The sequence below is a fragment of the Falco peregrinus genome, chromosome 13, assembly GCF_023634155.1.
Source record: "Falco peregrinus isolate bFalPer1 chromosome 13, bFalPer1.pri, whole genome shotgun sequence".
Classification (NCBI taxonomy): domain Eukaryota; kingdom Metazoa; phylum Chordata; class Aves; order Falconiformes; family Falconidae; genus Falco; species Falco peregrinus.
In genome coordinates this window covers 24198223-24212784 of record NC_073733.1, presented here as the reverse complement: position 1 = coordinate 24212784, position 14562 = coordinate 24198223, and the positions used below count along the sequence as shown (strand labels likewise).

General features: G+C 51.2%; 1 protein-coding gene across 4 annotated transcripts; it reads left to right on the top strand.

Annotated features, from left to right (window-relative positions):
• Window positions 1–1086: 1086 nt before the first annotated feature.
• Window positions 1087–13288, top strand: LOC101917438 (G-protein coupled receptor 83-like). 4 transcript variants are annotated; one of them, XM_055818334.1, is made up of 6 exons: window positions 1087–1145; window positions 3880–3955; window positions 4060–4749; window positions 5450–5575; window positions 6872–7005; window positions 11118–13288. In XM_055818334.1, exons 3-6 carry the CDS (start codon window positions 4366–4368, stop codon window positions 11710–11712), a joined length of 1239 nt encoding a protein of 412 aa, XP_055674309.1. In that variant the 5' UTR covers window positions 1087–1145; window positions 3880–3955; window positions 4060–4365; the 3' UTR covers window positions 11713–13288. The 4 variants fall into 4 exon arrangements, with proteins under 4 accessions (XP_055674309.1, XP_055674307.1, XP_055674310.1 ...); XM_055818335.1 differs by lacking the exon at window positions 1087–1145 and adding an exon at window positions 2676–2708; XM_055818333.1 differs by lacking the exon at window positions 1087–1145 and adding an exon at window positions 2676–2785.
• Window positions 13289–14562: the final 1274 nt, after the last annotated feature.

The following is a 14562-nucleotide window of genomic DNA, read 5'->3' as shown; positions in this document are numbered from 1 at the left end:
CTCAGAAATTCAGGCTTGGAGAGTTTTGTGCAGATTCCCCACCCCCGTCCCCGTCCCCCCCCCTTTCTCCCATTACTTAAGCTGCCAGTGTCTCTGCATGCACAGATGCTCCGTACCAGATCAGGTGTTGCAGGACCCACGCTTGAAGCCCACCCAGCCCAGGTTTGTGCCTGCAGCAGGCTCTGCTCTTGGGCCGTCGCTGCATCCCCACCAGGCGGCCACGGGCACTGCAGCTCTGGCCACCCCTGCCCGAGGGCTCGATCGGAGCCCAGAGGGTCAGTGCAAAGACCTCCATTGGGCTCAGCAGGCTTCAAATCGGGCTTTTGAAGAATCCCGTTTCAGAAAGGTGGCACAGGCACTAACTTTCTGTACCAGCTGGCCTGAGAATTAACACGGGGAGGAGATCAGACTTTCATCCTCAGCATCAGCATGTATGTGTTCTGGTGACCCAGACAGAAGAAAAAACTGAGGCATTACTCTAACTGCCGTTAATGGCTTTTGAGACCAGCCAAATCTCTTAGAAGAAAAGAATCTTGTTCCCTTTCACAAGACCTTAAGAGCAACTCGACTTCAAAAGGAACAGTGACAATTTCCACTACACGCATCGAGCACCCTATCTGCTGTTTCCTATACTTTTAAAAAGAGAGTAACATGCAACTTGTAAGCAGCTCTTTGCTAAATGCCACAGAGGAACACACAAGTCAGGATTCCTGCAGAGTTCTCCACGCTGCGAACTGCTTTGTGCAGACTCTCTTGTAGCGTATGCAAATGTACTGCAAAGCATATGCAAACCCGCGGCACAGCAAGAGGTCGAGCCACGGCCAGCAGCGCACGGTGCTGCTTTCCAGTGACCTGGCGCACGCGCCTGGAGCCGGACCGCGCTCCTCGGCGGGACGGGCGGAGGCAGCGGGGCGGCCCCAGCGCTGCCCGCAGGGGCACAGCGGCCGCGGAGCCGCACTGTCGCGCGTGGAGCGGCGCCCCACGCGTGTTCCCGCGGGCTGCGACTCCCCTAAGGGAAAGGGGGGTGGGGGGTGTGTGCCCGGGGCCTTTTCATGAATGGAGCAGCGGCCCCGCCCCGGCCCCGCCCTGCAGCACGTGCGGCGCGGGGCGGGCGCAGCAGCGGCGGGGCCGGCGGCAGCGGCGGGGTGAGCGGTGCGGGGAGCGCGGTGCAGGGTGCGGGGGCGCCCGGGGACGGGGCGCCCGGTGGGCGGCTGCCGGGGTGCGCAGGTCGTTACTTTGGGTTTGCGGGAGCGGAGGGTTTGCGTGTCTGCGTCGGGAAGAGGTGATGGGTGCAGCGGCGGGGGCCCGCAGGCAGTCTCTGACCCAGGCGCCGGTAGCCGGGGAAGTTGCACCGGGGCAGCCTTTGCCCCTGCAGCCCTTCAGGCCATGTCGCGATATGGGGCCCGCCAGGCAGGCTGTCCTGCACCGCGGGACCCTGGTGAGCGGCCGTCGCGGTAACCCGCGTTTAAGCACACGCTTCCTCAGGAAACCAGGGGAGTTGTCTCTGCTGTGCGTGTGGTCTCACCCAGGGCAACAGCCAATACCAAGAACCTCACCAGCTACTGAAAGTGATGTTTTACTGGGTATAGAAAGACCTGAGGAGAAATTCTGTGTTAGAAAATCAGGTTTCAGCTCCATCATGTCAAGGTCTTCCATCCTCCTCAGGCATTTGCTCCTTGTTCCTTACCTGGAAAGGACAAGATTCAGCTGTGCCATGGGTCAGGTCAGGAGAGCAGACCAATCCAGCTGAAAACAATGTTTATTTAATTTTCAGATGGATCAGAATTTTTATTTAGTTGTACAGGGACCTGGACATAGGCACAAGAGAAGTGACTATATGTAGGAAGGAACATCCCTATTCATCATCCACACTGAAGGCCATGGTGCCCTGGTCACTGTGAGCCACTCGGGAGTGCAGGTCCTACAGGTAGTCCTTGAGAAGTGGGCTTCTCAAGCACACAGGCACTTAAGAAAACCTGTTTGGCTTTTTAAAATTGAATAATCTGTACAAGGTTTCTTCTTGCTGTCCACCAGTCTGAAGCATACGGACTGTAAATCTGATTTGACCCATGCATTATAGCGGTTTCTTGAAACTCGGCCTGATCTCATGCCAGCAAAGACAAGTTTCCACATGAGAACCTAATGTAAATTGATGCAGGGAAGGGAATAGGTGGTTTCACCTGTCACTCTGCAGCATCCTCTCTCAAGCTCAGTGATGGCATTTCAGTGTAGCATGAACATCCCAGCTGTGCCTATTGAAAGATCAAAACCGCTCAGCTGGAGCTGACTAAAATAACACTTTTTTGTTACACACATGCTGCGTGACCCTTAGGCTCCTCTCACTGCCCACTGTGAGCTGTCATGCACTGTAAAGAACCACATCCTTGGTATATACCACAGTGGACAATAAAGAGGTGTGGAGCCCTGTGTGCCATACCCAGGTATGGGATAAACCTCGCAGGTCTCCTTAGGCCCTCAGTGTGATGGAGAGCCCCTCTGCTCTCCTGCACCACAAGTCCAGAGGGATGTAGTTCTGGATTCTCTCATTACCTGTGTAAGCATTAACTCCTTTCTGACTTGTGCCGAGCTCCTGTTCTCAGAGATGTTTTGCTACAATGAGTCCTGTGTGCCAACCGCCTTTTTCAAACAAATGTTCATCTCTTTCCCTGATTTCAGTTCTGCTCCCAGTTTCATGGCAGCTCCCCGGGGTAAGGATTATGAGTCACACTGGGACTGGGGCTGGTCCTGGTGCTCCCCACGCCACCAGCGTTGGGACAACAAGAAGGTCAACTGCCTGCTGCATTGCAGCTGCTTTGCTCTAACAGCATCCATGACCATTTGTCACACTGTCCTACCTAGGCTTCTTTCACTCATAAAATTCCCCAGAAAACAGCCGTAGCCTCTTTGCAAGACTGGTTCTTCTCTCCGTCTCCTGAATGATTCCCTCTTCCTTCCACCCCACCCAGCTGCTTTAACATCCACTTGCTTTAGGAGACACTCTCTTGCAGGGCTTCTGGTACTTGCGACACTCCCCAGAGGAAGCAGGCAAGCCAAAACGTGTGGGTAAAAACGGTCCCCTGCATCTTATTTTGGTCAGAGGACAGCTGATCTCTGACTCTTGGTGTTTGCACTGCCAGCATGACTGAGTGGTGGGTTGGTTTGGGGTCTGCTGGTGGTCTGCTTTGGGCCACTGCCTGCCACGAGGAGAGGTGGCTGCCCTGGGCAGCCTGCTGGTCTGCTGTGTGGGAGGGTATGGGGGGGCCTTTTAGCACTCTGAAAGCTCCACTAATTAATCCTTTATGCTGTTCGAAGCCCATTGATTTGTGCACATGGCCTTGGGGCTTGATGGCAATGGCATGCGCCAAACAAAAAGCCACCCTCTCGAGAACCAACAGAGCTTCTAAATGACTTTCTCCTGCCTTGCGTAGCATATCTGTAAATGCCGGCATGCCTAGTTAATAGGTTCCACCTAACAGCAGTAGATCAATGCAATCTAAACTCAGCAGAAGTATCTAAAAATGGATGTCAGTAAAGGTGAGGAAGCAGAGATTTTGTCTCTAGGGAGTTGTTTTGTGTATCTACTGCTGTGTGTTGGTTTGTTTGTATAGGGTGTAAGTGGCTCCTCTGTGAGCTGCATGTCCCTGCTGCTAAGTCTCACCTTTTGCAGGGAAGACTGTTCTCTCGCTGAAACTGAAACACTGGAAGCAGAATTCAGTTGTTATATGGAGAAGAAACTATGAGATAGACTAACGTCAACTTCTGATGTGATTTCCAGGTTCTGAATTGCTTTAGGATAATTGCACGGGTTATATGCAGACAAATTCTACCTCTCCTCTTAAAAATGATCCCCTAAATGGCTCTGCCTTTACCTTTCAACAGAAAAGAACTGGGTGTTTTGAAGCAAAGGATGGAAGCACCAACAGCGCAGCCTCCTGTGGAACTTGGAGGAAAAATGGTGAGAACAAAGAAGAAAAAGCTGATGTGGAATTAAAACAACTTCAGATCCTGCCTGAGGTTTTCCTACGTTTGCTACATGTAATAACTAGTTCTTCTTTCCAGCCTGCCTGTGGAGCTATTGCCCTTCTTGATCTACGAAGGAGTTGAGAGCCATGCAGTCCCAGACCAGCCCGTTTCCAAGGTGCCGGTTGGATCTGCTCCCCAGTGACGCCTTTGCCCCTGGGGAACCCATCACACCTTCCAAGCTCCCTCCAGGTTTCTGCTTTAACGTGGTGTTTGTAATGGCAGCTGTGCCTTCACCAGCTTCCTAGAAAGTCAAGTAGCTGGAGGTGATGGATCACTTGCTACATCAGCTGGAGCTGTGATCCTAGCAGCCTCGAGCTGGGTGAAGACTCAGGTTAACCCGCCATGCCTCGCTTGCTGCTTCAGTCATACAGGTCACAGATGATGGGGTTTCTTGAGGAGTCTGACCATTACTCTTCCTTGGCCAAACTCATGTCAATCTCCCAAGCAACCAACAAGACCACCTTCAACTGGACAGACAGCAGCATTATTGAGTGGGAGAAATTTGCTGAGCTGGCTAAATACGAGCCAGAATCCCAGAAACCAATAGTGAAAGCTCTCCTGATTGTGGCGTACTCAGTCATTATCATCATGTCTCTCTTTGGGAACATGCTGGTGTGCCATGTGGTGCTGAAGAACAAGAGGATGCACTCAGCCACTAGCCTTTTCATTGTCAACCTGGCAGTGTCTGACATTATGATCACGCTGCTCAACACGCCTTTTACCCTGGTAAGTGGCCGGCTGTGCTGTCCCTTCAGCTTTCAGGGGAGTCTCTCACAAGAGCGCTCTGCTGGGTGGTCACGCCCTCGGTGCACACTCTTCTAGGGCTGAGGTGTGAACCCAACACAACCAAGTCTAATAGACAGCTCTGCCAGGCAAGTAAAACACCGTTCAGCAGCCTGTGGGCTCCCTTTGCTCTGTCGGACTGTGTCTCCTGAAAGGCTCTAAAGTCTCTCCAGGCATGCCACCAAACCCCAGCAAGAGATTCCTGGGGAATGCAGAATTAAGTGCCTGGTTGAGCATGTACTTTTAATGTACATGCAGGAAAGGACTAGAGAGTCACACTTAAGACTTAGTAAGGTCTTCAGTGAAAGCTCTCTGGACCTGAAGGGGGATTTTGTGGCCAAACCATGGTCCAGTTTTTCGAAATGTAGTAGTTGGTATAATCAGAAAGTTATTACCGCTGTTCACAAATGGTGTTTATATGAATAGACCAGGAGGGCCGTGACAGCACCGCTGTTTAATCTGTGGGTTTTGAGCTTGTAAACTCTTATGTAATGGTTTTTCAAAATCCAGCATGGGTAATCTTTCTTTGGGTTTCAGGTGGAGCTGCCCAGCCAAGTGCCAGCTCAGGTGCAACCCAAACAGTTTCCCCATGGATTTGTTTTCAGTACACTTGCTGGCTGTTGACCTGTTGTTTTCCTCTCAGGTTCGGTTTGTGAACAGCACGTGGATCTTTGGAAAGGCCATGTGCCACATTAGCCGCTTCGTGCAGTACTGCTCCCTCCACGTCTCCACGCTGACCCTGACAGCCATCGCCCTGGACAGGCACCAGGTGAAATGCTGCCCATCCGCCGGTCCCTTGCATGGCTCTCCCCAAGCCCTTGTCAGTCTCTGGCGAGCCGTGGGTTCAGGGAGGCTGAATCTTGGGGATTAAACCCACATCCAGTGAGAATGCTCCAGAGCTAAATTCAAGGACGCCCCTCGTGTCTGGGGTAGGAAGGCTTGATGGACTCCTGTAGGCTCCCAGGTACAGGGCAGGGAGGGAAGAACCGAGTGGCATCGCAGGTTTCACAGGACACTCCAGACTTTCAGTGAAAAGCATGAGGATGCCTCCTTCATGCAGTTTGAAAAGAGCCAGGCCCAACCGAGCTGGTGGGTGCGGCAGGGCATGTTGGCTCAAGAGGCTTTGTTTAACATGGAGCATCTTGAAAGACAGCAGAGCCGACGCTGAGCGCAAAGTTTTGCTTCAGCTGTACAGGGAACTTTTCCAGGCTTTGACTTTGATACCCAAACCCCATAGAACACTAGCCTGTAGCGTCTTCAGCTTAAGTTCTAATTTAGTTGCCTGTTTGTTCTTTTTGCATTTATTTTCCCATTGGGCATTTGCTGTATCGTCAAGTTGCAGGACAGCTGGAGTAAAAAGAAATTCTGAGACTAATGTCCCATGGTGTAACTATGGGACCAGTGCTGGACCAGCATAAAGCAGGGCGGCAGAGTGGGAAATCTCTGTTGGGAGGAGATTTCAGCCTGTACCCACCATCTGCCCACAGCCAGGCTGCCTCAGCTGCCTGCTGCCATGGACGCACCCTGCACTGCCCGTACAGGAGAGAGCAGGCGGCCCAGGCCACGCGCTGATCTCTAGCAGTCAGTCCGATATTGTCTTCCAGACTCTCAGGTTTTATAGGCTCTTCACCTTTTCATCCAACAAAGAAAATTTTGTAACAGGTGAGTTAATGCCTCAAAAGAGGGGAGAAGGGGTCAGCTTCATAGGTTCAGCTAGAACATGAGACATTTCTTTACATAATTCATATAGATTAAACAAACATACCTGTAAGTGAAGAGACTTGTGTTAGGTATCTTCTTTTATTCCTATCTAATGTAACCCACAATTTAAGGAAAACGGTCCTCGCAGAACAAAATAGAGGAAAAAGTTTATGTGAAAGCACTTCTGAGCAGACTGAAAAGTTCAGCGTTCCCAATTTCACTCTAATAAGCAGGACATTTTCCTAATCATGACTGTCATTTTCTTAACAGCATTAAACTATGTCAAAAAATGCCTCTGCTGTGTGCATTAGTGAGGGACTTTGCTTTCCCACGCGTAGGAGTCATGCTGAAGTCTCTGTTGCAGGTCATCCTGAACCCGCTGAAGCAGAGGATGTCACTAACGAAGGGAGCACTGAGCATCTCCGTTATCTGGCTGATGGCAACGTGTTTCTCCCTACCCCACGCCATCTATCAAAAGCTTTTCCAGTACAACTACAGGTGAGTTATTTCCCCCTCCAAGTGAGCATGAGGCAGTGCGGCAGCCCTCTGCAGCCATGGCTGTCATGGTGAGAGCTGCTGGAAGAGCTCCCAGGCTTGGGGAGGGACTTCATGGGGTCGGTGGGAGTTTGTGCCTGGGTGAAACCTCATCTTCCCGCAGCAGAGGCGTGGCCAGCTGGCGGAGCTGCCTGGCTCACTGCAGGGCATGCACGTCCTCAGGACATGGGTTTGCTTGTGCCACCTCCCCAGCGGCCAGCCGAGGGGGTGAGTCTCTGCGCCCAGCCACACGCCAGTGACAGGCTTCGGGCTGGGGCATGGCAGGGCCGAGGGACCGACCGCCGGTGTCACGGTACCATCAGGAGGGGCTTTCTCCCCAAAAGTCTGTTTTCTCCTGAGGGCCAAGAGGCAATTTCCTCTTCCCTCCTCGTGCTCACTCAGCTCCTTACACTTGAGAAGACCACATCTAGCCAGCTTGCTCAGACAAGGAGGAAGGAGAGAGCCAAAGCTGAAGTTTGAAAAAGGAAGAAAATAAAACTCATAGTGTAAACATCTGGTACTGACATTAGCAAGACCGTACAGAAAGAACAGGGAGGAGAGGGCTGCCTTTGTGAGTCAGCAGGGCTGTGTACCCCAGGACTCCAAGGCTTCATACACTGGTTCATCCATTTTACCTTCCTTGCATTTCATCCATCTGGATTTACAAAACAGGATCAGCCTTCCTTAAAGCTTGAGGCTCCTCTGCCTCAAAACCAAGAAAAGCAAAATGGAAACCTCCGCCTCTTCCTCTGCAGCAAAGGGCTGGTGAGAGGAGCAGTGCTTTGGCAGGGAAACGAAGCCATCTCAGTGTGCCTCCTTGCCATGCCCGGCAGGGACAGGAGCTCTTTGCTTGGCTGAGCACAACAGAAGCTATTAAACGGAGATGAAGTGCAATTTCACATCCATGGGAAGACTGCTGAAGTATCAGAAGGAAGCAAAGGTTCTGATCTAGAGGGGAAAAAAAGAAAAGGGGAAAAAAAAGAAAAAGACTATCTCCCCCACTTCCAGCTGATCTAATGATGGCATTCATTGCTGGGAAGTCACCCTCTCTACCAGGGAGAAATAAAGAAGCAGAAGGTTTGGGTTGGTTTACCCTTGCAGTCTTCTGTTCCTCCGGCCTGTTCTGGTCCCCTTGTCCCCACCAGCCTGTGGACTGCTGTGACTTCTCCTGGCTAGAAAACAGCCCATGCTACACAAACCAGTGCTTTTTGTGGTGGTGTGTTACACCGCTGATGCCTGCATTTCACAGGAATGCCGAGCTCGATGCTGAAAGGATAATCTTACAGTGAACCGTGTTTTCAGCTGGCGAGCAGCGTCCCAGGGAGCAGGGTAAGGAGGCAGCCATAGGCAGCAGGAGAAAAATTCCTGTTGTAGATATTGAGCTTCTGTATTGAGGACAAACACCTTTGCTCCTACAGCACAGCCACTTCCCTCCCATCAGCATGGCCAGGGGAGCGTGTGACTGCCTGCACAGGCTTTTTTATCGCTGTTTGTGTGCAAGGGGTTACACTAATCTGGAGTGCAGTCTGGGGCTTTGCAGCTTTTCCTTGTGCTTGTGATTGATTTGACTGAGAGATGCCTCTGGGGGGGATATAACATCTTCAACTGCTTAGACTTTGTAAACAAAGTGCTGGATTACTCCTCTACTTGCATTGCTTTGCAGCTGTGTTCGGGGTATTATTGAACAAATTGCTTATGAATGAACAAACACCACTATCTGTTTCACGGCATCTGTCTCTGTTCATCCTTTAGCATGGCCGGAGGAAACCGAGCCTCACATCGGCATGAGGCAGCTCAGCAATATAAGGACTTCCAGGACATGCTATTCTCATCCCTGCTTTCCATTGAATAAAAATTGTAGTTGTAATATGGCTTGTAATAGCTCTTGTAGGGCCAGGGGCTCCTGAGCATAGAATCAAATCACAGAATCATTTAAGTTGGAAAAGGCCTTTGAGATCATCAGGTCCAGACATTAACCCAGCACTGCCAAATGCATCACTAAACCTTGTCCCTAAGCATCTCATCTGTATGTTTTTTAAACGCCTCCAGGGATGGCAATTCCACCCCATCCCTGGTCAGCCTGCCCCAGTGCTTGCAGCAGTCCCACCAGGGAGCTGTTGGAGTTCTGGGGATGGGAGGACATGGGCTCCACCAGCACCAAACCGCCCTGCCTGCAGGGCACAGCAGTGCAGCCAAGTCCATGGCCCTACCACAGCTTACCAAAACACAGCATCCTGCCTGGTTTTGCTCTCAACCAGCCTCTTCCCTGAAATAATCATAAGCCTCTTCTACAGCTCTGTGCCCCTCTCTTTAGTGGGTGGGAGGACAGGGGGCAGTGAGGGCAGCAGATGGGTTGTGATTACCTGCGGGCTCACGCTACTGCCTGCTCTGTTCAAATATGTTTTTAAGCTCCGCAAGCACCAAAGCATCACTCTAGGTCTCAGCTGCACTCCAGCACCAATGGCCACAGCCCAGACACCATCCAGGCATTCCCCAAACAGCCAATTCGGGGTGGTGAGGGATGTCCACCCTACTCTCACCCCGGCACTTCTGCTCTTTACCTATGGCTTTGCTCTTCATCTGTGGCAGGTTCGACCCCACACTGTGGTGTCACCTTGGGCATGGCGCTTCCTTCCCCTGCCAGATCTGCGGCTGCTTTGGCAGGTGCCCTTTGGCAGGCAGACGGGCAGAGCTGGCAGACGGGCAGAGCTGCCTGCAGGCAGGGGCTGGCTTCACCCATGCCAGCAGTGAGCCAGGTCCTGGGGAGGAAAAGATCAGGAGCTCAGTTCAGAAAAGATGATTTTTTTCCCTTCTGTGTCAGTTCCCCTCTTGAACAGTGTCTCCAGGGACCTCCATGGCAGTGCTCAGCAGAACCTTGCTCCCGTGCTTGTTGTCATCCCTCCAGCAGCGCATTCAGGCCCTGCTCACAGCCATCTGTCTGCAGGCACTCTTCTATCTGTGGCAGAAAAGCCAGCTCCAGAGGTTGGAAACAGGATATTAAAGATATTAATCAATACTGCAATGAATAACGCAGCTGGATGAGGACTAAAGTCTGTGCTGAATACAAGTAAGCGGAAGGCAAGGGTTGAAGAGAGAAGGGCAAAGTGGTGTAAGAGGTAGAAAAAGGAAAGAAAAGGAGAAAACTTCCACTGGAAATAAATGTATGAGTGCTGCTTTCTCCTAATGTTTCATCACTTCCAGTCACTTGCTGCAGGATGCAGAGGGGACGGAGGGTGTTTTGTGGAGGGTGCTGGGCTGCATCAGCTGAGAGCTGCTGCTGGCCAGAAAGTGTGAACAGAGCCTGGATCCACTGGGTTGAACATAATGGACTTCAGACGTGCTGTTAAAATAAGTTATCACATGTAGTTAAACTCCATTCTTTTGTTAATTTGCCATCAACAGTTAAACTGTCAGGCTTAAGTTAAACTTGAGTTAAGCACCAGGTTTTCTAATAATCACGCCTGTTATAAGAGGTGGCAATAAGGTTTTAACAGCCGCTCTCCTGAAAAGCTGACGGACACGGGATGGTCGGTATGGGGAGGAAGAAGTGCTGTCTGTGCACGGGGGTTGTTCTGGGGAGGAGAAGGCTGCCACTGCTGTGCCCATGTGCTCAGGGAAGGGGCAGATGCAGCCGGGTCAGTGCTGCTTTCACAGTGGCCCTTTTTGTAAGAGTGGGCCATCAGAGGTGACTTTTGCCACATTAAGGGGACACGAGGGACTCATTCGGTTAAAATCTGCTGCAGTTTCTAAGAGGAAACTTCAGTTTGTCTTTCTAAGGAATTCTTCTATCAGACAACACAACAGTCTAAGGAAAAAGAGATAACAATACACAGTGGCCAGTCCTATCCTCGGTGAGACCGACACAGAGAAGATCGTCAGACCACTCTCTGGGAAGCAGCGGTTTGACTGAGCTTTGTTTTGTTGAGCTGGGCATTATCTGCCTCCCTCTGCCTGTACAACACATCTGAGGAGGTGATTGTGGGTGGTGTGGAAGCTCCCCTGTGGTTTGCCAAACTGGCAGCACCCGTTTGCACGGCAGTGGCCACATGCCATGTATGTGTTTCTTTGTTTTCAAGGGAAGCTACTGTCCGGAGTTTGTGCCTCCCTGATTTTCCTGAGCCTGCAGAGCTGGTCTGGAAGTATCTGGACCTGTCTACCTTTCTCCTTCTTTACCTCCTGCCTCTGCTAATCATCACTGTCACGTACACACGCCTGGCCAAGAAGCTGTGGCTCCGCAATGCCATTGGAGATATCACCATGCAGCAGTATATCACCCACCACAAGAACAAGAAGAAGAGCATCAAGATGCTGATGCTGGTGGTGGTGGTCTTTGCTGTCTGCTGGTTCCCCCTCAACTGCTACGTGGTGCTCATCTCCAGTCTCGGCATCAAGACAAAGAACTCCCTCTATTTTGCCCTGCACTGGTTCGCCATGAGCAGCACCTGCTACAACCCTTTCATCTACTGCTGGCTGAACGAGAGCTTCCGCTCGGAGCTCAGGGCGCTGCTCTGCATGTGCCAGAGGATGCCCCGGGCTCAGGATGATGTGCTGCCGCCTGCAGTCACGTCCTGCCACGAGGCATGGATGGAGCAGGCCAGGCACAGGAAGGGACCTGCCTCGCAGACCCTATGCTCCACCAGGAACGCCCAGACAGCCAGCACAGAGCTGTGAGCCGCAGGGCCGAGGCGGGTGGGCTGGATGCAGTGGGCATCAAAGGGCACCTCCCCACTTACCCTCAGGAACTGAATGTTGCTGCTCTGGTGTTCTACTACCGATTTTTGACTTGTGTCATAGCAGCACCCCCTTTATGGAATGCAGTGGGCACAGCCTCTCCGGCACCCTCCCTGACAGCTCACAGCCGCCCTGACCCAAGGGGCAGCTATATATGCAGGAGACTCGAGGCCCACAGATGGGTTGATTTGCCTTCAGAGTTTCCCATCTTACTGCTGTCAGAGGCTGTGGGACCCATCTCTCCATCACAGCTTGTGCCGTCCCTTCTGCCCCAGCTCTGCCCCACCTCTGCCAGCAGCCAGCCAGCCCCGGCCGGGGGGCAAGCATGGCTGCGTGCGGGGCAGCAGCTGCAGCAGCCTCAGACAGCACACAGGCAGGCCAGTTTAGTCCACGGAGATTTTCTTTGGAGTTTTATTATAAATATATTAATTCAGGAAATAAACCTATACCGGCACTAAACAAAAGGCCACAAAATATTTCATCAGGGCTGTAGCATTCACTAACTGAAGAATGAAATCACTGTGCATAATTACTAATTGCTGTAAAAGACTTTCAGGTCAACAACAGAATTGATTTCAAGAGGGAAAGCTTTGTTTGTGGTTCTGGGAAAAATACCATTTAATTTAGCAATGCTTAGGAGGCAGGTGAAAAAAGGGGTGCAGAACAAAGGAAAGATTTAGCACATGAGAGAGAAGGGGGGGCGGTATGTGGGGAAAGACAAGGAAAAGAGAGATTAAAGGCAGAAAGAAACCAGAATTGCTACGTGATTTCACAAGTAGTGTGGAGCAGTGGCTGGGCACTGGGGGGCAGGCACCGGAAGGACCTCCTGGCCTGGCGTGTCCCTTTCTCTCCATCATACCGTCCCTCTTAAAATTAGCACCAAGACCAGAGAAGCCAGACTTCGCCTAACAGCTTCCCTGGCTGAGACTGAGCAGGGGACTTCTGTTACTTGGAGAAGACACACAAAAGACAGGAAAATATTTATTACTTACTTACCCATCCAGGCTTTGGGTTGAGTAGTCGTAAGTCTTTTGCAGGAATAAAGCTACGTGTGTTTTGAGTCCTGACCACTCCTGGGTGATCCTTCAATGCTTGGTGCTGGCGACTAGTATGTGCTGCGGTGGTGACAGAGGGGCTCTGGTACAGACCAGCCAAGGGGGTTCTTCTCTGTTCTTCAGACCTGAAAGTCCTAGGGAAACACTGTACTCATAGCAAAAAAAACCCCAAACAAACTGCTTGGAATAAAAAAATAACCAGCGTTGATGCAGCCTCACCTTGAGTGCTGTGCATAGTGCTGGCCCCACCATTTAAGAAGGATGTGAAGGCCTTTGAATGTGTCCAGAGGAGAGCAACTGAGCTGGTGGCAGGGTTGGAAGGCATGTCCTGTGAGGAGCAGCTGAGGGCTTTGAGCCTGTCAAATTGGTGCAAACCAAGTGATGGTTTTCAGCATTTAAAGGTAGCATGGCTGCTTAGGGTCAGGGATGCTCTGGGTCTACCCTGGACTGAGCTTCTGCCTGGACAGAAGTGGGGGCCACTTGGGTTGCTGGTGGGGACAAGGACATGCTCCCACCAGCTTCCTGGGGGAGGATAAGACAGACCAAAGAAGGGAAACTAAGCATTGATTTCACCAGCCCCCTTCCCTCCCCCATTTGCACAGTGAGAAGGAACAGGAGAGAAAGGTGGGGAGGTCCTCACTTCCAGGCCGCTTGACCCCACTCCACCGCACCCCTGCACCTTGGGTGTATGTTGCACCATCTGCATGAAAAGACAGCAGAGCACCATGAGTGGCAGCAGCAGTGGGTGAATATGTGATCCCTGGGGCACTTCGCTTGGAAACAAACAATTATTTGAGTATGAGAATCCAAATCATCCATCAATTAATAAGGCAGACGCAGAGCTTGGCTAGCTGTGATTCATGGGCTTATTTGCTGTTCACAGTTATTCAACTGATTCAGACAGATACTTATGATAAACACCACTGGTGTCACCCGAAAACCATGCAGAGTTTAACAAAAACACTCACCTGAAATTTCATCCTGGACGAGCATATTCTTTATTTGCCATGTTTTATTGCCCCGGACAAAATTTTCCAGGGCTATTTGACGAACACCCACAAAGCAAACACTTCACAGAGAAACAAGAGAAGATGGAAGATGGCATCATGCCCCTGCTGAGCTCTCTGCAATGGCTCAGGTAGCTGTGCGTGAGGCCAGAGCCAAGCAGCATCGCTGGCACAGACGCACAGCCCCAGGCACAGCCCCACAGTGCTCCCTGTGTGCCTGTCCACAGGTGCATGGTGCACTGGGCACACAAAACTCACACAGTTTCTAAAGAGCTGTTCCTATGTTTTATTTCAATGTACATATTATGTCTTGGGCTTCTATGAAATAACCATAGCAACAACACTAACACTGCTATCTTCCACAAGAAATACAAAGCTATGGCTCTCACTGTGATTCTGAAATGAAATCTACCTCACCGTTGGCAAATTCTGGGCGATGAGCCAAGCCAGGGATTATATTCCCATCCCCAGGGCTGGTTTACAGTGCAAGATGGATAGACAGAAATTTTCAGTAGTTTCTTGAGGTGTTTCTCCAAGAATACTGGTACACACTGGTTGCTAGTTTCCTCAGAAACAGCCAAATTTGTGGGGAGCAACCAGCAAACCTTGGGGTCATACCTGCCCATCATCCCTTCAACAGGAGAGCTGTTCTGGGAGCCCCCATCACATCTAATGGCTATGGGTGGGGTAGAAGTCTCTTAACCTTGTGTTGAGTCCATCTTTAATAC